General features: G+C 37.5%; 1 protein-coding gene across 1 annotated transcript in view; it reads left to right on the top strand.

Annotated features, from left to right (window-relative positions):
* PPP1CB (protein phosphatase 1 catalytic subunit beta) overlaps positions 1-22,818 on the top strand; it is a 42,719-nt gene that overhangs the window by 11,695 nt on the left and 8,206 nt on the right. Inside the window, exons 2-6 of the mRNA XM_006162126.2 lie at positions 8,074-8,205; positions 10,220-10,450; positions 12,593-12,697; positions 15,466-15,537; positions 19,079-19,230. Coding sequence (XP_006162188.1) covers positions 8,074-8,205; positions 10,220-10,450; positions 12,593-12,697; positions 15,466-15,537; positions 19,079-19,230 — 692 coding nt within the window. The remainder of the gene's footprint in view (positions 1-8,073; positions 8,206-10,219; positions 10,451-12,592; positions 12,698-15,465; positions 15,538-19,078; positions 19,231-22,818) is intronic.

The raw sequence follows: 22,818 nt of genomic DNA, 5'->3' as shown, positions 1-22,818 counted from the left end.
ATGTTGCTGGACTCCCATGTAGTTGACCACGGTTTGAGTCCTGAACCCAGTGGCTTAAACTCATGCCAGGCGCGTGTGCATGCATGCCCAAGATCCCAAGAGGAGAATAGAGGAGAAGAGATTGCAGTGTGGCCATACCCCTGGGAGGTGATTTCTCGCTCTCTGTCTCTCTCTTTCTCTCTGTCTTTCTGGCGAGCGCCCGCACCCTGTAGCAAAAACCTCTCAAAAAAAAAAAAAAAAAAAAAAAGAATTGAGAGTTAAAAATCAATGGCTTTTACTGTTCTGTCAAGGCTGGCTGGCTTTCTTTCTTTTTTAGAGAGATTTTTTTGTTTTTTGTTTTTTGTTGTTTTTTTTGTTTTGTTTTGTTTTGTTTTTGTTTTTGTTTTTGGCATTAGGGTGTGTGCCCTCACCAGGAAGACAGGGAGAAATGGAGAAGAGAAAGTGAGAAATCACCCTCCAGGAGGGACACCCATACCGTAGTCCTTTCTTATTCATCCTCTTAGGATTTGGGGCACACACACATGCCCGGCATGAGTTTTAAGTCACTGAGTCCTGGATGCGAACGATGGTCAGCCATGTGAGAGCCCAGCATTTTAACCACTATGCCACTTGTTGGCCCATGTCAAGACATTTTTAATTATTTATTTATTTTAGAGAGATTTTTGTTGTAGGACATGTGCACTCGCCAGAGACAGCAAGAACTCACACACACACGCACGCCCCCGGGTCTTGAGGGGCGGGAATGACCGTGCTGCAGTCCCTTCTCCTCCATTCTCCCCTTGGGATTTTGGGCACTCACCACACACGCCTGGTGTGAGTTTTAAGCTGCTTGAACTAGGATTCAAACTGTGAGTCCAGCAACATAAGCATTTACTCCATCTGCTGGTCCTACAGTTTTACCTACTATAGTGCTATTGCACTATCAACAGATGTCAACACAATGAAAAGGGAGCTCATACTTTGAGAACTATAGAGCTAGGGCACATTTATTCCTAAAAAGTCTAGACCTTACCTATATCTTACTTTTCTTCTTTATTCCTATTACACTGGCTGTTTACCAGTGCATTTGGAATGACTTTTTTGCTTATGGTGAATTGCAGACCCCTTTGAGATTCGTGAAAGCTGTGGACCTTCTCAAAAAAAATCCATTCAGGAACATACACAATATTACAGATAGTTTGGGGTATTATGAACCTCCAGAAAGCCATCTGGGGCTCTGACTTCCCATTAATTATTCCTATTAGGCATATATAAGAAAAATTGAAAGTATAACAGCTGCCTAATTCTCTTACTTGAAACCAAAATTTCACATTTTAGTCAATCTTTAAATTTTTTACTTTTTTGTTGCTTAAGGGCAGACTTTTTGGAGAGGAAGATTTTTTCTATAGGGTGCACAAGCTTACTGGAGAGGCAGTGAGGAATCACCCTTCTGGGGCAATGACCACATCGCAGTCTCTTCTCCATTCTCCCCTTTGGATTTTGGGCATGCATGCACACATACCTGGCATGAGTTTCAAGTCGCCGGGTGTCCAGGACTCGAACTGCGGTCTACTACGTGGGAGTCCAGTGACATAACCATTACGCCATCTGCTGGTCCCCAGACTTTTAAATGTAAGTCAATTGTCAGGGAATAAAGTTGGGAAATCCAGATATAACTTTGCTGTTAATTGTTTTAGTTCCTAAGTGACCTTGAGTAACTGGTGTTGGGAGGTTGTAGAGAGTTACAGTATTAGTGGTTGGGCTGACCCTATCCTGCAGAGGTTAGACTCTGTGCAGTGGAAGCTGAATCCCACGTGGCTGACCAGGGTTTGAGTTCTGGCCCTGAAAGCTTGAAAAATAAATGGTGTCCATGTGCCCAATATCCTGGCTGAATGGAGAATTAGAGGCAAAAGGAATCTGGTAAGACTAGGACCCTGGGGCAGGGGGGTGGAGACGCGACTCTCTCACTCTCACTCATAGACTGTTCAGCATTTAAATAAAATATCAGTGGTTCATGAAGATTACTAAGATTTTAATGAGGTGATAGTATTATTATTATTATTATTGCCATCTTATATGTTTTAGAGAAGGCAGTAAGAACTTGCTGGAAATATTGTAGATGGTTGGTTGAAACAACACAGATCCATAGGCACATGTCACATACCCTTTGTAATTTAAAAGACAAACCTGCATTTTTATTTTTTTTTTGCTATAGGGCGTGTGCACTTGCCAGACGGACAGAGAGACACAGAGAGACAGAAAGCGAGAAATCACCCCCCCCCAGGGGGGATGGCCACGCCACAATCCCTTCTCCTCCGGTCTCCTCTCGGGATCTTGGGCATGCACGCACATGCGCCTGGTGTGAGTTTTAAGCCACCAGGTCTGGGACTCGAACCGCGGTTGACTACGTGGGAGTCCACTGACATAGCCATTACGCTAACTGCTGGTCCCAAACCTGCATTTTTTATCTAAATAAAAAATTTAAATGTAATATATGATTGATAATACAAATATTACAAATATAATATATTCAAATGTAAAGTATTTTAATATAATTTTTGTAATCATGAAAAACAATTTTTTTGTGTGTGTATCGGAGAGGATAAAATTTTGCTTAATTGAAGTCAAGTTAATGTTCTCTTTCATCAGAATTGATTGCAAGTGGTCATCTGTTGATGTTGATCTATAATGAGATTTTATGTATTTCATCTTGGAAAATGTCTTTTCCCAGCAGTAGGTACGGCCAAATACTAATAAATATAATTATACAAGTATATGATTTTAGTTAAGCATATTTGTCACTCTTGAAAGCATTTATAGAATTCTCTAGATATTTGCCTTTTAGTATGTCTTCCAGTAGAGAGTTAGAAACTTCTCAACTATTTAATGGAATTATATGGAAATTTCTTTTGCATTTGAATTGAGGTCTGAAAATTGCTATAGTTTGAGCTTGAAAAATACTTCCCAGAAAGAAAATGCAGAGGCCAAATGGTGGCACAGCCATGATAAAACTACATCCACCCGGAAAGGTCCTGGCTTTGTGTTCCTGGCATTCCAGATGCATGCATGCCTGCTGTAGTCTGGAACAGCTGAGAGTAGGGGTGAGTTAGTCTATGAGGACCCTGTTTGCGGTGCCTGTCCTTCCGTCTCTTTTTCTTACAGGGAAAAAAGCATCAATAAACTTTTAAAAATAAAAGAAAATTGTAGATTCAGATGGCTTACCTGGTGACCTTAAACATTTAAAAGATGTTACACTGGGGCCAGCAGGTGGCATGGTTGTTATGGCACTGGACTCCTACATCGCTGGCCATAGTTTGAGTCCTGGACATGGTGACTTGCTCCCCTGCCCCTCTCTCTGTGTCTCTCTGTCTCTCTCTCTGTTGAGTGCACATGCCCTATAGCAAATTAAAAATAATAATAAAATTGGGGCTGGCAGGTAGCGTGGTGGTTAAGGGTGCTGGACTCCCACATGGCCAACTGTGGTTCAAGTCCTGGACCTGATGGCTTGCTTTCTCACTTTCTCTCTCTCTCTCTGTTCCCCTCTGGTCAAATTAAAATAAATAAATAAAGTTAAATAAAATAATTCTTTAAAAATAATAATAGTAAAATAAACCTTTAAAAGAAAACAGAAGTTGCACCAATTTTATTTAGTCTCTTACAGAAAACAGAAAGAGGGGTAACATTTCCCAACTTGTTCTGTGAAGCCAAATAGTGCTTATACTGAAATCTGATAAATAAATAACAGGGAAACTATTTGCCAATATCGCTTATGAATACAGTTACAAATATCCTGGATAAAATATTAGCAAACTGTGTGTGTCGCAATGTAAATAAAGATAGTAACTCATAAACTGGTGAAGTTTATTCTGGTAATTCAAGGATAGCTTAATATTTAGAAATTAGTCAAGGTAAGTGACATTGACTGTAAATGCAAAGTTATATAATCTCAACATATGAGGAGAGGTATTTGATCATTTTTTTTAGAATTATTTTTTTTTATTTTAATTTGCTATAGGGCACACATACTAATCAAAAAGAGAAAGTGAAAAAAATAAGCTGCTAGGTCTGGGACTTGAACTGTGTTTGGTCATGTGGGAGTCCAGGGCCTTAACCACCACACTACCTGCTGGCCTTGGTATTTGATACATTTTAATGCTTCTTCATGGTAAAAATTCTTACCAAACTGGAAATAGAGGCCAGTTTTCCTCAAGATGACAATGAGATGTGCAAAAATATAGCTGTCATACTTAGTGAAATAGCGAATGCCTGAAAAGCATTCAGTGCCCAGTTCTGGAACATGATGAGGAAGACCACTAGCAACACTTCTCTTCATCTTCCTAGCGGTCCTAACCAATTCAATGAGGAAGAAAAATAAAAGCTACAGAGTTGGGAAAAACTTGAATTAAGAATGTTTTACAGGTGATAAAATTGTGTACTTGGAAAGTCTAAAGGATTCTACAATGGAATATACAGTGTACAAAAATCAATACGGGCTGGTCTGTTGGTACCACAGTTAAGTGATGTCCATATGGAGCCAGATCCCACATGACTGACCATTATTTGAGTCCCAGCCCTGGCAGCTTAGGAAACACTCCAGGACCCATGTACATCGGTGCCTAAAATCTGATAGGATGGAGAAATGGAGGCAAAAGGATTGTGGTACAACAGTGATCAGTGTGGAGTTGAAGGGGATTTCTCAGTCTCTCTGTTTTTTTCTCACTCATGCTCTCTGGCAATTACATTTTAAAAAATTATATTTCTGTATATTAACATCAGATAATTGGAAAATGAAAGAAAAAATCACACACTTAAAATGGGAACCAGCAGTTAGCGTAATGGCTATGTCGCTGGACTTCCACGTAGTCGACCGTGGTTCGCGTCCCGAACCCAGTGGCTTAAAACTCTAGCCGGGCGTGTGTGCGTGCGTGCCCAAGATCCCGAGAGGAAAATGGAGGAGAAGGGATTGCGGCGTGACCATCCCCCCTGGGGGGTGATTTCTCTCTTTCTGACTCTATGTCTCTCTGTCTGTCTGGCAAGTGCATGCGCCCTATAGCGAAAAACCTCTCAAAAAAAAAAAAAAATGGCAGCCTCCCGTACCCTCAGTTTACTTAATGGTAAAAGTGCAAGACTGCCACCCTGAAAACTACGGAACGTTGCTGAGAGAGAGAAATAGTAACTTAAATGACAGATATCGTGTCCATGGCTTAAAATTAAAATGTCAGTCCTCTGTAGACTTAAGTATTTATACCAAATTAAAGCATACGTACCAGGTTTTGGGGAGGGAATAGACACAAATCAGTTTTAAAATGTATTTGAAAATGTGAAAAGATCTAGATAAAGAACAAAATTGGAATGTTTATACTACCAGATACTGAGACTTTATACACAGCTACAATAATTAAAACAGTGTGGTATTAGGACTGGCAGGTGGCGTGGTGGTTAAGGGCACTGGACTCTCACTTGTGCCACCACAGTTTGAGTCCCAGACCTGTGACCTGTGGCTTGCTTTCTCACTCCCCCCCTTCACTCTGTCTCTCTCTGGTCAAATTAAAATAAATAAACAAAATAAATAAAGTTAAATAAAATAATTAAAAAAAAAAAACACAACAGTGTGGTATTGATGCAGAAATAGAGTAATTGTCTATGTATTATCCAGAAACAGACTCAATGTGATAACAGACTAAGGCAATAACCTTGGGCATTGCTAATATTGGTTAGGGTATGGTTGCAGAAAGCATTCTACATCTTTTTTTTTTTTTTTTAAGAATTATTTTATTTATTTATTTATTCGTATTAGACCAGAGAGGGAGGGAGTAAGGGAGGACAAAGCTACCAGGTCCAGGACTTGAACCACTGTCTGCCATGTGGAAGTCCAGCACCACTATACTACCTGACATCCCCAACACTCTACATCTTGAGCTGAGTGATAGTTAATTCAGGTGTATACATAGTTTTTTTTTTAAAAAAAATCATTGAGTTAGCTATACAGGGAAGGTTAGTTTTGTTTTTGTTTGTTTGTTTGTTTGTTTTGAGACAGGTTTTTGCTATAGAACGTGTGCACTCACCAGAAAGACAGAGTCAGAGAGAAAGAAAGAAATCTCCCTCCAGGGGGGATGGCCATGCCACAATCCCTTCTCCTCCATTCTCCTCTCAGGATCTTGGGCATGCACACACATGCGCTCGGCATGAGTTTAAGCCACCGGGTCCGGGACTTGAACTGCAGTTGGCTACATGGGAGTCCAGCGACATAGCCATTATGTTAACTGCTGGTCCCGAGGTTAGTATATTTTATATAATACCTCAAAATATTTTCTAAGCAGTAATAGTATTTGTTACTAAAGGGCTTTGAAACTCATTTGAAACTATTACATGCTGAATCAATTTTTCCCCAGGAAATTTTATTTTTTTAAAGAATTATTTTGTTTAACTTTATTTCTTGGGGCCAGCAGGTGGTGTGGTAATATGGGGTGATGGACTCCCACATGGCTGACTCTGGTTCAAGTCCTGGACCTGGCAGCTTGCTTTCTTCATCCCCCCACACACACCCCCCCCCCGGCTCCCATCTGTATCTCTCTCTCATTCTCTCAGTCTGTCCTTCTCTGATCAAATTTAAATAAATAAAGTTAAATAAAATAATTATTTTTAAAAAGAGAGACAAGGAAAGAAAAATAACACCAGGCACACATGCCCAAGATCCTAGGAGGAGAATGGAGAAGAAAAGATTGTGGTGTGGCCATTACCCCGTGGGGGTGGTGGTGGTGATTTATCACTTTCTGTCTGTCTCCAGCAAGCACATGTGGCAAAAACCTAAAAAAAATTCCTTTTCAGTTAAGGTTATATGAGAGCTTAGCAGTATATTTAAAGATTAAAGGGAAGGAGATGGTGGAGATGAGAGAAAAGTTCAAGAAGGCAGATAAGAAACTCCCTTCTCCCATGCACCAATCCATGTTATTTTATGGATTTTATTACTCATTCATATGGAAAAAAATGTTTAGTTAATCTTTAGAGATTTTAATATAATGCTCTATTGTGAATATAAGGATAGATATAAAAGTTTAAATATCTGGCATCTTTTTTATATTTGTTTTATTCAGAAAATGTAGATGATAGGGCCAGATGGAGGTATAGTGGTAACACAGTGGGACCCTCCTGGGAAAGAGAGGTCCTGAGTTCCTGTCCCAGGACTTCCTGAGCATACCAGGCATGTGCATGCCAGTGATCTGAGCTGGCTGAGACTCAGGGTAGATCACAGTGTGAGGATCCTAGTGGGAGTGCCTGTCTGTCTGCCTTTCTCTGTTTTTCTCTCTCTCATTGGAAATGAATAAATTACTTTAGGAAAGGGCTGGCTTCATGGCCTAGTGGGTAAGAATGCCAAATCCCATAGAGCCAACGAACATTTTAAATCTGGCCATAGCGGCTTAATGGGTTGGGACCAGCAGATGGCATAATGGTTACGTCACTGGACTCCCACGTAGTCAACTGCAGTTTGAATCCTAGACCTGGCGACTTAAAACTCATGCCAGTCGTGTATGCATGTGTGCCCAAGATCCCAGGAGAAGAATGGAGGAGAAGAGATTGGCTTTCTGTCTATCTCTCCAGTGAACACATGCACCCTATAACATTCCATTCCCCCCCCCCCCAAAAAAAAAATACTCAATCACCTCCTGCCAGCTACTTTTTAATTGCCTTTTCCTCATAGCCCCTGCTACTTCATGATGCTACCCTGGCGTCCTACTAGATGCAAGACTGTCCTCAGTGAGAGAGTACAGACACTCAAGAGTGCTGTCCCTGAAACATTTTAGGTATATTGGGCTGCTAGACATTAAGTTGACCACTGAGGAGAGTAAAGATGAGGGCTGTATTTCATTGACAGCAGACTTTAGAGGAGTGTCATCAGGAACCAGCAACAACGAAGATAGAAACCAAAGATTATAAAATAACCTTATTGTTAGCTTTAGACCCAACAGTGTAGGGTAGTTTGCTGCCTTGTGTGACTTGCTTGAGCTTCAAAATATGAGTATGGCTTTTTAATTTGTATTATTAATTTGTTGATAAATTTCAGAAAACTGACCATTTTTATTTATTGTTTATCAGTACGAGGATGTCGTCCAGGAAAGATTGTGCAGATGACTGAAGCAGAAGTTCGGGGGTTATGTATCAAGTCTCGGGAGATCTTTCTGAGCCAGCCTATTCTTCTGGAATTAGAAGCACCACTGAAAATTTGTGGTATGTAAATGGGTAAAGTTGGAAGTAACTCTCGAGTTACATTTTTCCTTCTATATTTACATTAAGGTTGATTTAGAGAAAATTTTTTCTAATTTTGTAAAAAAGAGAAGATAGGTTTTATTAAGTAACATCATATAAAAATTGAAACTTACTAAAATAAAAAGTTATAGAAATGAGAGAAATGTTTGCTATTTATATTAATGTAACTAAGATGGCTATGCATACATGTAAAGAGTTCTTAGAAATAAATAAGAAAAAATACAAATACAATACAAACTTCAAAATAGGAAGAGGCATATCTTAGAAATTCAAATAGCTAATAAACATAAGGTCTTCAGTCTCAGTGGTAATCAGTGAGCTGCAATATAAAACAAGTCTCTATACTCAAATTATAGAAATCGTCAAAGATTGATATTTAATGTTGTCAAGGGTAGAGAGAAATGGGCATTCCAGTACACTGTTGAGAAAAAAAAAGTATAGAATTTTGGAATGTCAATATGATATTATTCATGGTCTTCTAACTTTGTTCTAAATGTTTTCATTTATTTTAAAGATGATATTACTTTACAGTTTGTATTCTTTTAACTCTTAAAGTGGCTTTTAGTCTGAGGCATAAACTTAATATCTTAAGTTGAGTAATTACATTGTTATAACCAGAAAAATTATTACATAACTAGAAAGTAACATTTTTCTGTGGTTCACATAACAGTGAGGAGATAGTAAAATAATGGTCATACTGACTTTTGGTTTGATAATACAGATTTTCTTTGTAGTTATTAGTGCTTATCAGATAGCTTTCTTGGATTTACTATCTACTTTTGCTCAAATAGGGATGGTTTTTACATGCAAACATTTTTCTTGTCCCCCTATGTTCCTTAGTGATCCACATCCACACAATGGAATGTGCAGTTAATCAGTGTGCTGTTTAAATACAGGTTGGATATCCCTTTGTCCAAAGTGCTAGGAACTACAAGTGTTTTAGATTTTTTCAGATTTTGGAATACTTGTGTAGAAATAATGAGCAATCTTGGGGGAATGATACCCAGTCAAAACACAGAATTCATTTCTGTGTCATGTACACTTCATACCTTACCCCAAAGATATTTTATAGATTATTTTTGTTGTTTTTATTTTTATTTATTTGTTTGCTATAGGATGCAAGTACTCACCAGAGAGCAGGGTGAAGAAGAATGAGAAATCATCTGCCAGGGGCATAGCTGTGCCATAATCCCCTCTTCATTCTCCTCTAAGGATTTTAGGCACACATGCACACACACTAGCATATTTTACAAGTCGCCAGGCCTGGGACTGGATCTACAAAATTGGCCCTGTGAGATCCAGGTGTGCCTTAACTACCACACCATGACCTGGCTGACTTAGAATATTTTTGTATTGTGTTTTGACTGTGACTTGTCACATGAGGTTTGGTGTGGGATTCCAGATTTTAAATCACTTCAGATTTTTTGGATTAGGGATGCTCAGCCTGTAATTTTTATTCTCTTTTTTTCAACTGGTTTATTAAATTTTGTATTTGGTGCTCCTTTATACAGTACCCAGCAAATAAGAGATATTAGTTATAAGTAAATTTTCGTTGAATAAGTTAATTAGCTTAGAATATCACCTTTTAGTAAGAGGAAGTCATCTGGAATTTTGTGGAAATGATCTGTCCCTTCTATGAATCTGTAGTGAAGCAAATGTAGTTACTTATGGATGATCTTAAAATGACTTGAGGTAGTCTTTAAAGGTACTCTTTACAATGCTTCATCAGCAAGCATGGAAGAAAGTGAGTTCTAAGTAACTCTAAGAAGTCACAATCTTTTGTAACCTTATCTCAGAATTGACAGTCCACTTTACTTTTGCTATATCCCATTTGCTAAAAGCAAGTCACTAGGAATAGTCCACATTCAGAGGGAAAGGATTATATAACCATGTGAACATTGAGAACCAGTTCATAGAAGCTGCTTACAAAAGTAACTGATTTTTCTAAAACAACTATGTTTTTTTTTCTTTTTAGGAGATATTCATGGACAGTATACAGATTTACTGAGATTATTTGAATATGGAGGTTTCCCACCAGAAGCCAACTATCTTTTCTTAGGAGATTATGTGGACAGAGGAAAGCAGTCTTTGGAAACCATTTGTTTGCTATTGGCCTATAAAATCAAATATCCTGAGAACTTCTTTCTCTTAAGAGGAAACCATGAGTGTGCTAGCATCAATCGCATTTATGGATTCTATGATGAATGTAAGTGAAAATTCAAACTTAGAAAAGTAATTAATTAAAACATCCCCTAATAATTTTCAGGTACAAAAGAGTTCCTTGGATTCAAACTTTTGAAAAAAACGTGATGTACCAGGTATAAGCCCATGTAGAGCAACCTGAAACTAGGGAACATGTTACTAATTGGTTCTTGGACTCCTCTTGGTCATGTTATTTCAAATTGACTGGAGCTTACTCTGCTGAAGAGCCTACTTTTAATTAGTTTACCTGGTAAAATATTCAAGTGAAACAGAGGTCACCGAAGTGACTCCTGGCTTTCTAGTGTCCATATAGGTGTTTTAGCTCTTAGCATTCTTATGATAGGACAAAAGCTCTTATTAGCTCTCTGTCACATGAACTGTTGAAAAGTTCTTTAGGACTATTTAAAATTCAAGTTTACTTTTAAAATTTTAGACTGTACAAATCTAGAGAGCCAAGGATACTGAATAGTCTTTGGTATCCTTATTGCTTTTTTTTCATTATTTGGAAATTATTGATTGACTTTTGTGTAGTGATGTTTCTAAGTGTTATCACTAAATTGCCCTACTGTGTTCCAGTTTGGTCTTTTGGTTTTGTAGATCATGAGAATCTGCTTTCACTTTTTTCCATCCTTAAATTTGATAGACTTCTGTTCAAACTTCATATTTCCTTGATTTGTATAATTTGGTAATGTTTAAGGACATGTTATATATGCCAGATACTAAACACTGGGTTCTAATAATGCACAACAGAGGTTATCCTTGCAAAGCTGATATGCTAAGAAGAATATATATACATACATACATATATATGTATGTATGTATGTATATGTATGTATTTTTTTGGTTTTATTTTTTTTGGAAAGAGGTTTTCACCGTAGGGTACCTGTGCTTACTGGAGAGAAAGAGAGACCGAGACAGTGAGAGGGAAAGTGAGTCACCCCGCCCAGGGAGGATGCCCATACCACAATCACTTTTCCATTCTCACTCTGATGCCCATACCACAATCACTTTTCCATTCTCGTTCTGGGATCTTGGGCACACATGCACAGGCACCCAGAAGTTAATTTCAAGCCATGAGGTTCAGGACTTGAACCGCAATTGACCGTGTGGGAGTCCAGCAATATAACCACTATGCCATTTGCTGGCCCCTATGTTTGGTTTTATATTGCATTTTTATTTCTGAGATGTTGCATGTGGTTTGAATTATTTAAATTAGACCAGTAGAGGGGAAATGGGTTAGAGTACATAAAACTACAACCATCTTCCTAAAGTTACATCAGAATTATTCTTACAGGATAAAATATTCGCCTGTTCTCCCATATATTATTCCATTTGATCTAATTTTTATATATAAATATATATGATAAAAATTAGATCAAATGGAATAATATATGGGAGAACAGCTTGTAAACAGTGCTTTGAGTTATACTTATTCATTAAGAGGCAGGGTATGGCATAAAACAGAAGAAATTAATACTTGTGTCTTTCACAAGTATTTTCCTGGCTTAGTAGTAACAACTTATTGCCAAATTCAGGAAAATTGAGTAACTCCAAAAAGGTGAACATATACTTGTGGTTTTCTTTGTTGCAGCATTTTATGCTAGGCTACTAGAAAATTATAGCCTTCATGTGTCTTCTTATACTTGCTGTAGTTCCAAGGAGTAATTCACTCAAAGGGGGCAACGAGTTAAGCACTTGGAAATTCTCCTTTATACTGTTTATACTATTACTCAATGCATTAGTTAAAATGGACAGTCTCTAGAGGTATCCCTTTCACTTCTGCTTACTTATATGGCTGCATATATAACTAGTGCACATGTTGAAGGGAAAACATGATTTACAGCCCGGTAGACTTTCAAAATTGCTTTAGTGTAGTGATCTTAAAAGATAAAAGTGTTTGGTTTATTTGTTTTGTAAAACACCTACAATAATCTTTGAAATATGTTTAAATTTACTGAAGGTGCCAAATGTTTGTTTACATTTAATACTTTTTAAAGATAGTATATAAATAGCATTCCTTATAGGAAAAGAAAATGCTAGATAAGCATAAAAAAGAAAATTGAAACTGTTCACTATTCTGTGACTTTGAGGTAATTAATGAGAACAGTTTAAAAATTTTAACTTATTCTACTTGTTTTTTTAATAGGCAAACGAAGATTTAATATTAAATTGTGGAAGACCTTCACTGATTGTTTTAACTGCCTGCCTATAGCCGCTATTGTGGATGAAAAGATCTTCTGTTGTCATGGAGGTAGGCTAGTGAATTTGTCTTGTTTTCCTTACTGTTTGTTATTCAAGTAAGAACTATAATAATTAAGATGCTCTGGAGAAACAAAGCACCACTTATGTGAAAACTTAAAGGATTAAAACTTTCAAACATGGCTAAAACCTCTTTTAATCATTAGAAATTTGGGGCTGGCTCTCTGGCCTCATGGTTAAGGCAGTTGGATCCCACATGGCCAGCTTCATGGCTTTAGTCCTGGACCAAGTAGCTTGAAAAACATACCATGTGCTTGTGCATGCATGCCCAGAATCCCATAAGGAAGAAGAAATGGAGGAGAGGGGATTGAAGCATCACCATCCTCCATGGGGCAGCGCTTTCTTCACTCCCTGTCTTTTTCTGGTGAGTGCACATGCCTTCTAGCAAGCAAAAAGAGGAAAAAAATGTTTCTAATTAGAAATTTGATTATTTATAAATGAACTTTAAGTTTAACTCATAAAGAGGATAATGAAGTTCGAAAAAATATTTTCTCTTTGCCTCAGATTTGACAGAAAGGTATGATACCCTGCTATCAGTAAAAATTAGAGAATCATTATCTTCCTGCCTATATTGAATATCTTTCACCAGAATCCAAATACAATTGAGCTTAATATTCACATATATGAAAAACATTCACATATATGAAGAGTTCTAGGCTTCATGCAATATGTCTGCTTTAGTTCTAAAAATAAGTTTTTGGTAGAATGACAAGTTTTCCATTTAACTTATAAGCTTGAATATATAAAGATTTACTTGAAAAATTATCATGGGCCTAGCACTTGGCTAGATGCCATAATATGTAGATATTGTATTGTGTATTACTGTTCATCATGAAAACTTAAGTATTGATAAAATTATATATGAAACATAGTTGGGTAATATAGGAATTTGATTATGCAGTACTTTTAGAGACAGTAATTTTTTTAGGAGTGGTTTGCCATAGGGCACATGTGCTCAACATAGACAGAGATAGAAAAGTGAGAAATTACCCCCCGCCCTCCAATGGAGATAGCCATGCTGCAATCCCTTCTCCATTCTCCTCCTCCAGGAATTTTGTGTGTATACGTGTCTGGTGTGATTTTCAAGCTGCCAGATCCAGGACTTGAAACTCAGTTGATCATGTGGGAATCCTGTACTTCAACTGCCACACCACCTGCTGACCCCTAGAGACTAATTATTCTGAGAAGTCAGAATAGAGGAAAGAATTGCTGGATAAATGTTCATGGCTACATGGGTTTCAGAGCATAAACAGACTTGGGAGAAGTGAAAAAGACAACAGCTTCTGTTGTCTGGGGAACTTGTGAGAACGAGCCCTACTAGAATGTCAGCTACCTGTTGGGAAATGATGGGATCAGATTATAGAAATTCAGATACTGAGCAAAGGAGTTTATTGAATAGCTTAGTAATAACCATACTGAGCTTTTGTATAGAGAAGTGATTTAATAAAAATGGTATAAGGATATTAGTTTTTAATCAACATATAGGAAGAGTTGTCTAGAAAAATGCTTAAAAGATAGATGTACTTGCCTAAGTCTGAAGTTAATAAATGGCTTATTTTCTGGGAAAACATAATTCAGTATATTAATTAAAACATGTTTTCTACAAGGTTAAGAAATTATGGTTCTTAATGATTTTTTATTTAACTTTATTTATTTATTTATGATTTGATCAGAGAGAGATAGAGTGAGAGCAAAAGAGAGAGAAAGTGAGAAAGTAAGCTGCCAGGTCCGAGACTTGAACCGTGGTCAGCTACATGTGAGTCCAGCACCCTTAACTACCATGCCACCTGCCTGCCCCCTTTATGTGTTTTATGGTAAAGCTAAGAATAGAAATGTAGCAGTGCAGAATATAAATGTTGAGCTTCTTATACTTGGATTGTCTACCAGAGAATTAATAGTTTATATACCACTTTAAGATTGTGAAGTTTTTTTTGTTTGTTTTTTGTTTTAAGAATTCTTTTATTTAACTTTCTTTCTTTTTAATTTGACCATAGAGGGAGAGCACGAGAGAGAGAAGGGAGGGGGGAAGAAAGTGAGAAAGCATGCCGCCAGGTCCAGGACTAGAACTGTGGTCAGCCATGTGTGAGTCCAACACCCTTAACCATCATGCCACCTGCCGGCCCCAAGATTGTGAAGTATCTTTATGTGCTTTTTCTTGTTCATCCTACTGATCAACAGTTTATAGCTTCGTAAAGATAAGCATGTTAGAGTGGGATGTGAGAAGAAAGTCTTAGATGATTAGAGTTTGATGCCATGGCAGGTACCAGTAATCCTAGTTTCTCAGGAGACTGAGGCAGAAGGATCACAAGTTCAAGGCCAGCCTGGGCAACACTGATGAGACCTGTGTCTTAACCAAAAAAAAAAAAAAAAAAAATACAGTGAAACAGTTACATGTTCAGAAGTGTCAAAAGTTGTAGGAGGGGTGGCAATAGAGTGTTTCCTATGAAGGGCAGAAAATGGTTGAAAAGAAAGAACAGTAGAGTTTCAATCCTTGGGAAGTCTTTTTGAAATGTAAAAGAATTTATTGATACTTTGAACTGGTAGAGAAAAATGGAAGGACACTTAATCATAATGTTTTACTATGTAAAGTGGGATCATAATAATTCAGCATATTAACCTTTAAGATAACATCAAAAGTAATACCTTTAATGTCCTTAATATCACATAGTAACTCTACTTTGATTAAATGCTTTTTTTTTTTTAATGAGTGACTATTAAAATGTTTGAGATATCAGGACTGTGTCATTTTTTTCATTATAGGACTATCGCCAGACCTTCAATCTATGGAGCAGATTCGAAGAATCATGAGACCCACTGATGTCCCTGATACAGGTAAGTATATAGAGAAATTTTATTGTTTTGTATAAAATGTTCATCTATATAAACCTAATTTATAGTCAGTAAGCTAACTACAGATTATTTATAGCTGTAAAAAAATTTTTCATTTTGCATTGATCACACCCTCAAGGTTCAGAACTTTTAAGTTTTATCTATGACCACACTATGTTTCTGTCAAACTTATTTTTTTCACAAAGAAGATCTTGCTATTGATTCTCTTATCTTCTTTTCTTTAAGTTCCCTCATTCATATTGGCATTGGTTATATCCTTTAGAAACTTTAAGTTAGTCAAGATTTTTTGATTAACATAGTCATTCATTCTTGCCCAATGCTTTGGTTACCTTCTTTTTAAGTTATCTAGGAGCTTTCTGTTACCTCCTCCCTCATTTATATTTCAGACTTTTTTTTAGCTTAAGGCTCTTTAGACTTGTAACCAATTTTATGAATATTGTGAAAATGTTAGGAAACATCTAGACAGAATAACCCTTAAGTTGTCAATGAGCAAGTCACAATAAACACAAATAGGTTCCAGTTGAAGATAAAACACTGTTTTGATTGATTAACAAGTGAGCCTAATGTAAGTTCATAAATAACAGTTGCCACTTGCCCATTTTTTATTCATTTTAAAATATTACTTGAGACCAGCAGATGGCATAGCAGTTATGTTGGTAGACTCCCACATGGCAGACCACAGTTCAGGTCCTGGACCCCGTGGCTTGAAACTCATGCCAGGTATATGTGCTGCGTGCCCAAGATCCTGGGAGGAGAAGGGAGGAAAAGCATGGCCATCTCCCCTGGTGGGTGATTTCTCACTTTCCCTTTCACTGTCTCTCCTGCGAGTACATGCGCCCTAACGCAAAAACCTCTTTTGAAAAATATTATTACTTGAATTTGAATACATGTGTATATATACTAAAGTATCTACTCATGGCATTCACATCATAAAATGCCATGAATACCTATTGAATTCATTGTAGTTAAATTGCCCTGCTTCTTCAGTTCAACTTTTCCTTAACACATACCTTTCTGTGTAGTGTTTTCTTATACCAGATGTGGGTGAGTTTTTCCCACCCCACACCCAATTCTGTGACAACACCTGGATGCCCAGTCCAGACTTGAAACTTAATCCTGGAGTTAGCACAGACCCCACAGGTTAAAGGCTTCGTTTTACAAAGCACAACCTGCAGTTCAGACACAAGTGTCAAGAGGGGCCCCTAGTGACTCACATATCTGCCTGACCAACTATAAATATGGAGGTTCCTACAATCCCCTCCTTGAGTGCTTTACTTATATTTACTGATTTATTATGAAGGATATGACCCAGAAACAGTAAATGGAAAAGATACATAAGAGATGATATTAGGTAGAGTAAGTAGCCCAGAGCTTCCATACCATCTCTAGGCATGCTGCCTTCCCAGCATATCACTGTGTTCACCAGCCAAGAAGCTCCCCAAATCAGTTATTCAGGGGTTTTTTAATAGAACTCAATTTTCAGGTGCCTTCCTGTTTGATGAGGAAGAGACAGAAAATTCCAACCCTTGACTCAGTTTCAATCAGAAGAAGGCTTATGAATTGAGACTGTCCCAATGGATTTATGTTCTAGTGTCTTTCTTAAAACATCGCAGTGGAAGCTTAGGAAATATGAGGTGATAGAAATTAAGAGGGTGTTATCATTAGTTCTGGGTAGGGTTTTAAATAATTTTACTGACAGGACAAGCTGTACTATAACTGATCGTGAAGATACTTCCTGCTGGGAACTAGCAGTTAGCGTAATGGCTATGTCTCTGGACTCCCACATAGTCGACCGCAGTTTGCGTCCCGGACCCGGTGGCTTAAAACTCAACGCCGGGCGCGTGTGCGTGCGTGCCCAAGATCCCAGAGGAGAATGGAGGAGAAGGGATTGTGGCGTGACCATCCCCCCTGGGGGGTGATTTCTCACTTTCTGTCTCTATGTCTCTCTCTGTCTGTCTGGCGAGCACACCAAGCACACACGCCATATAGTGAAAAAACCTCTCAAACAAACAAACAAAAAGATACGTCCTGCTGAGTGATATTATGAAGTTTATGAACTCTTAAATAAAATCTTATAACTGACTCATTTTTTAAAAAATACAGCGTCTTCCATTGGCCACCATGGCTCTGAGAAAATTAGTATCACTGTCTCTACATCTGCTCCCTCTTAGTCTTACTACAGTTTGGCCCTTTCCCACTCTCTTACCCTTAATCAAGAAACGTGAGATCTGATGATCTAATTGTAAATGGCACATTTTTTGGTCTTTGTCCTACTCCACTTATTTGTGGCACTTACAGTGTAACCATTTCTTTTAGACAGTTTTTTCTCCTTACTGGATGTCTTTACTGTGCTCATCCTAGGAATTCCTGTTGTTTTGACAGTTCTTTCTCAATTTTGTTTATTTTTCCCTCCTCTGTCTGCATATTAAATGTTTAGATTCTTCAGAGTTTGTTTATTCCTCAGACTGGTCTTCCCACTTTATATTTTCAAGGTTATCTGAGTCCTCTTTAAGATTTCCCCTACTATTAATATGATTAAGATACCAGATAATTTTAGCCCTGACCTCTTTCCTGCCATCTGATCTGATTTTGTTCTTTCACACTATTGGTTTTTTTTATTTTTCTATCCTGCAGTCCTCAGTACAAAATGACTTTTCTTCAGACTGATATATATATCCAGTGCAATTCCAATGAAGTTGCAGTGAGTTTTTCACAGAATTAGACAAGCTTATTCTGAAGTGTACATGGGCAGAGAATCAAAACTAACCCAGACCATCCTGGGCAACAAAATCAAATGGAGATTTTAGCTCCACCAAATACAGAGACTTAATAAAAAGCTCTAACGTGAGGACCAGCAGATGACATAATGGTTATGTCGCTGGACTCCCACATGGCCAGCCGCACCTAAAGTCTCTGACCTGCCTGCTTGAAACTCACACGTATGTGTGCATGCCCAAAGTCCCAAGAGGAGACTGGAGGAGAAGGAATTGCAGCATGGCCATTCCCCTGGGAGGTGATTTCTCGCTTTCTGTCTTTCTGACTCTCCAGCAAGCATACACATCCTATAGTAAATAAAAGCTCTACTGTGTTACTAGCTTGGACATAAAAAAAAAAATAAAAAAAAAAAAAGACTAATCGGATACATTGGTGTTCCAAAATAGTGTAACTCTGTAAGGAAAAGATGAACTATTTAGGGAATGCTGCTGGGTCAATTGGTTATTCACATGGAGAAATTACATAAAAGATGAACAGCCATTTCCATCAGTGTGCCATAGTGATATTTCCTATATGTGGAAAAGGTTGGATAATACTACCTTAAGAGTCCTGGCAGATTATGTTTCTGTGGTTGGTCTAATAAAGAAATGGGTGCACTGGCTAGACTGGGATTCTTGAGAGCAAATGATTGTCATTGTTTAGTAAAGGGTAAGAGGGCAGGAAAGGAATTGAAATGTGATACAGATATGCTTTGTTCTATATGTTTTATGGTTTTTGTTTTCATTGCTGTATTTCTATTCTTTAAAAGGTTTGCTCTGTGATTTGCTGTGGTCCGACCCAGATAAGGATGTACAAGGCTGGGGAGAAAATGATCGTGGTGTTTCATTTACTTTTGGAGCTGATGTAGTCAGTAAATTTCTGAATCGTCATGATTTAGACTTGATTTGTCGAGCTCATCAGGTATGAAATACAAGACTCTTAGATATTTTAATATGTATTAACTTCATATATGCCATTTCATCCTATTTTTGAGGACCTATGATCCAGTAAAGCTAAAATAACTTGTACAAGGAAAACAATAGAAAAGGCAATGCCAGTATCTAGGTCTCACTATTACTAGTCTAATGGTTGTTAACTTTTCTTACCTGTAAGAGAGAATGTTTCCAAAGGATATATTTTTTTATAGTACATTGAAGCCTTAACAGAATGTTGAGTGCTTTTCTGAAACTTTCCAGACATGGTCTAGATTTCTATATCATTTTTATGTACTGAAAATAATCAAATCAACTCTGTGGATATTGTTTGAATTTTGGTAAGAACAGACCGCACTGTAGAAAGATAGTTTTTGTGTGAGCCTATAGAGCATTATGTTAAGTAAAACAGGCCAGTTACAGAAAGAGAAATATCCCATGGTCTGTGTAAAGCATGTCCATGTTCTACCGTGTATGTGGAAGTCAAAAAAATTGCCTCCAGAGGTAGAGGGATGGAGTGTCTGTTGGAGGCTAGAAAGGATTGTGAGGGGAGGGGAGAGAGGGAAGTTGATTAATGGAAATAAAATTGCAGATAGATAAGAATGGTTCTATTATAAGACAGTGGAAAGAATATAGATAGTGACAACTTGCTGTGTATACCAAAGTAACTTAAGCAGAAGCAATTTTCAATGTTCTCAGCACAACTAATAACAAGTAGTTGAGAAAATGGGTATGCTGATCATCCTGAATATATCATTACATATTGTATTTTGTACTGGAAAATTGCATTGTACCTACCAAATATTGTATAATTATGTTAATGTTTAAAATAATTATTTTGTTTATTTATTTTTAATTTGACAAGAGAGAGAGAGAAGGAAAGTGAGAAAGCAGGCCATCAGGTCTGGGACTCAAACTACTGTTGGCCATGTGGGAGTCCAGTGCCTTAATCACCGTGCCACCTGCTGGCCCAATTTTTAAAGTATTTTAAAGTTGAGAAATTTAATCATAGATTAAATATCACAGTATCTTTGTTTATTATTTTGGCTGTGATAAAAATCATTGTTATGTAAAAATAACATCCCTAGTTTTTTGGTAATACATACTCAAGTATACCAGCAGAGAAGGGGAGAATACAAATGGAACAAAATTCTGAGTTACTGATTCAGGGTAAAGAGTAAGTGGGAATCTATTGAAGTCTTCTTTATCAACTTTTGTGTACACTTGAAATTTTTCATTATAAAAACACATACAAGTGGGGCCGGCAGGTGGCATGGTGGTTAAAGGTGCTGGACTCCCACATGGCTGACTTTGGTTCGAGTCCCAGACCAGGCAGCTTGCTTTCTCACCTTCTCTCTTATTCTATCCCTCTATGGTCAAATAAAAATAAATAAAAAAATGGATAAAGATAAAAAATTAAAAAAAAAAAAAAAAACCCACACACATACAACGTAGGGTTTGAGTGGTGGTTTTTTGCATCATTCCCCACCACTAAATCACACTCCTTAAGGAGAGGAGTATGACTTGTTCGTTTTCTAGTATAAGTTGCTTTTATACAGTTCTTACGTATTGTAACATGCGCTTAGTTGTTGAATAAATGAATTAAATGAAAGTATCTTTCATGGTTCTTTATTAAGTTTCTCATGTTTTCTAAAATGTAATTGGCATAACATACATTGACTGGAAGCCTTATCTTGTAATGTTTTTTTGCTACTTTTAAGGCTACTAAAAGTATTTGAAATTTATAAATATACTAAAGATTCCTTGTTATTTGTCTGCTAAAGCAAAAATTGTTAAGTATGTGCTGTTCCATAGTACTTCTCTTTTCTCTGGACTTTATTCCTAATGACACTTTACTACTTCTACCTCTTTGTGTGATCCCAAATGATAAACAGAAATGACTGGCTTCTAGGCCAGCCCATGGCCTGGTGGTTAAGGCAACTGGATCCCAGATGGCCAGCTGTGTGGTTTGTGTCCTAAACCCAGCATCTTGAGAAACTAGCCAGGCACGTGCATATATGTGTCCAAAATCCTGGAAGGAAAAAGAAACAGAGGATAAGGGATTGTGGAAGATTGTTCCCTATGGAGGTGGGGGGGGTGTGCTTTCTCACTTTCCCTCTGTGTATCTTACAGCCAGCATACACACCCTCTGGCAAAAATTTAAGCAAAAAAGAAAAAGTAATGACTGGCTTCTTATTCTATGCATATTATTTATCCCATGCCTCTTTTCTAATCATTCCATTAAAAGGAAGTCATAGTCCTAAACCTTTTGCTTTTGGCAAGTTATCTATTAATCAGTAAATAATAGTGTTTTTAATTTTTTTATTAACAGATTTTTGCTATACGGCACGTGCGCTCACCAGACAGAGGCAGTCAGAAAGCGAGAAATCACCCCCCATGGGGGTATGGCCACGCCACAATCCCTTCTCCATTCTCCTCTAAGGATTTTGGGCACACGTGCATGCATGCCTGGGATCAGTTTAAAGCCATTAGGTCTGGGATTCAAACCACAGTCAGCCTTGTGGGAGTCTAGCAACGTAGTAACCATTATGCCATCTGCTGGTCCCATGTTTTACTTTTGATAATTAAGCCTTCCATTAGATAACAGAACAAAGTTACACAGTTTCTAATGAAAACACCCACTGTTAATTTTTTTTAGTCATAGATCTCCACTCATTGGTCTTTTCAAGAACAAATGATTTATAAAAGTCCGGTTAGGATTGGCTGTTGGCATGGTAGCTAAGGCAGCTGAATCACACAAGCCCAACTGCAAGGTTTAAGTCCCAGATTTGGCAGCTTGAAAAATGCACTGGCACCAAGGCACATCATAGCCAGATTGAACAAAACCACAGACAAAGACAAGATACTAACATTGGCAAGAGAGAAATGTCAAGTTACATACAAAGGTTATTCCATCAGACTAACACAGGACCTCTCATCGGAACCAATGCAAGCAAGGAAAGAATAGGAAAATATATTCAAAGTATTCAATGAAAAACAATTTCAGCCCAGAATACTATACCCAGCAAGGTTACCCTTCATATGGGAAGACAAGATAAAAAACATTCTCAGATAAACACAACCTAAAAGAATGAACTAACACCAGACCAGCTCTTCAAGAAGTTCTGAAGGGAGTGCTATACCAGGAAAACTAAAGAGACACACAGAAATGAGAGAACAAAAACCAACCAAGAAAATGGCCAACTTAATGGTAGGGACGAGTCTGGAAAGATCAATAATAACATTTAACATTAACTTCCAGAACTTAAACAGAAAGATTGGACCACAGTAACTCTGCAAGTTCAACAAAAGAAAGGTTAATTATATGAGACTATACAGGAGAAATAGAATTTTATGACTTTTGACTAAAACATTGATTTTCTCCTATGCTTTGTTTTCCAGATTTAAGGATTGTCTTTTTTTTTTTAACCATGAAATCAAATTTCCCCGAAAGGGGAATTTTATTGATTACTTTATTCCCTTACAAACAGACCAACTGTAATCAAATGAGGTGAACATTCACCTCAGGATTTTGCCATCTTCATAATAGAAAAGATGAGGCTTAGAACTGGATCAC

This window comes from Tupaia chinensis, unplaced genomic scaffold (assembly GCF_000334495.1).
Source record: "Tupaia chinensis unplaced genomic scaffold, TupChi_1.0 Scaffold139757_1, whole genome shotgun sequence".
Lineage (NCBI taxonomy): Eukaryota > Metazoa > Chordata > Mammalia > Scandentia > Tupaiidae > Tupaia > Tupaia belangeri.
This window is presented reverse-complemented; position numbering and strand designations above follow the sequence as displayed.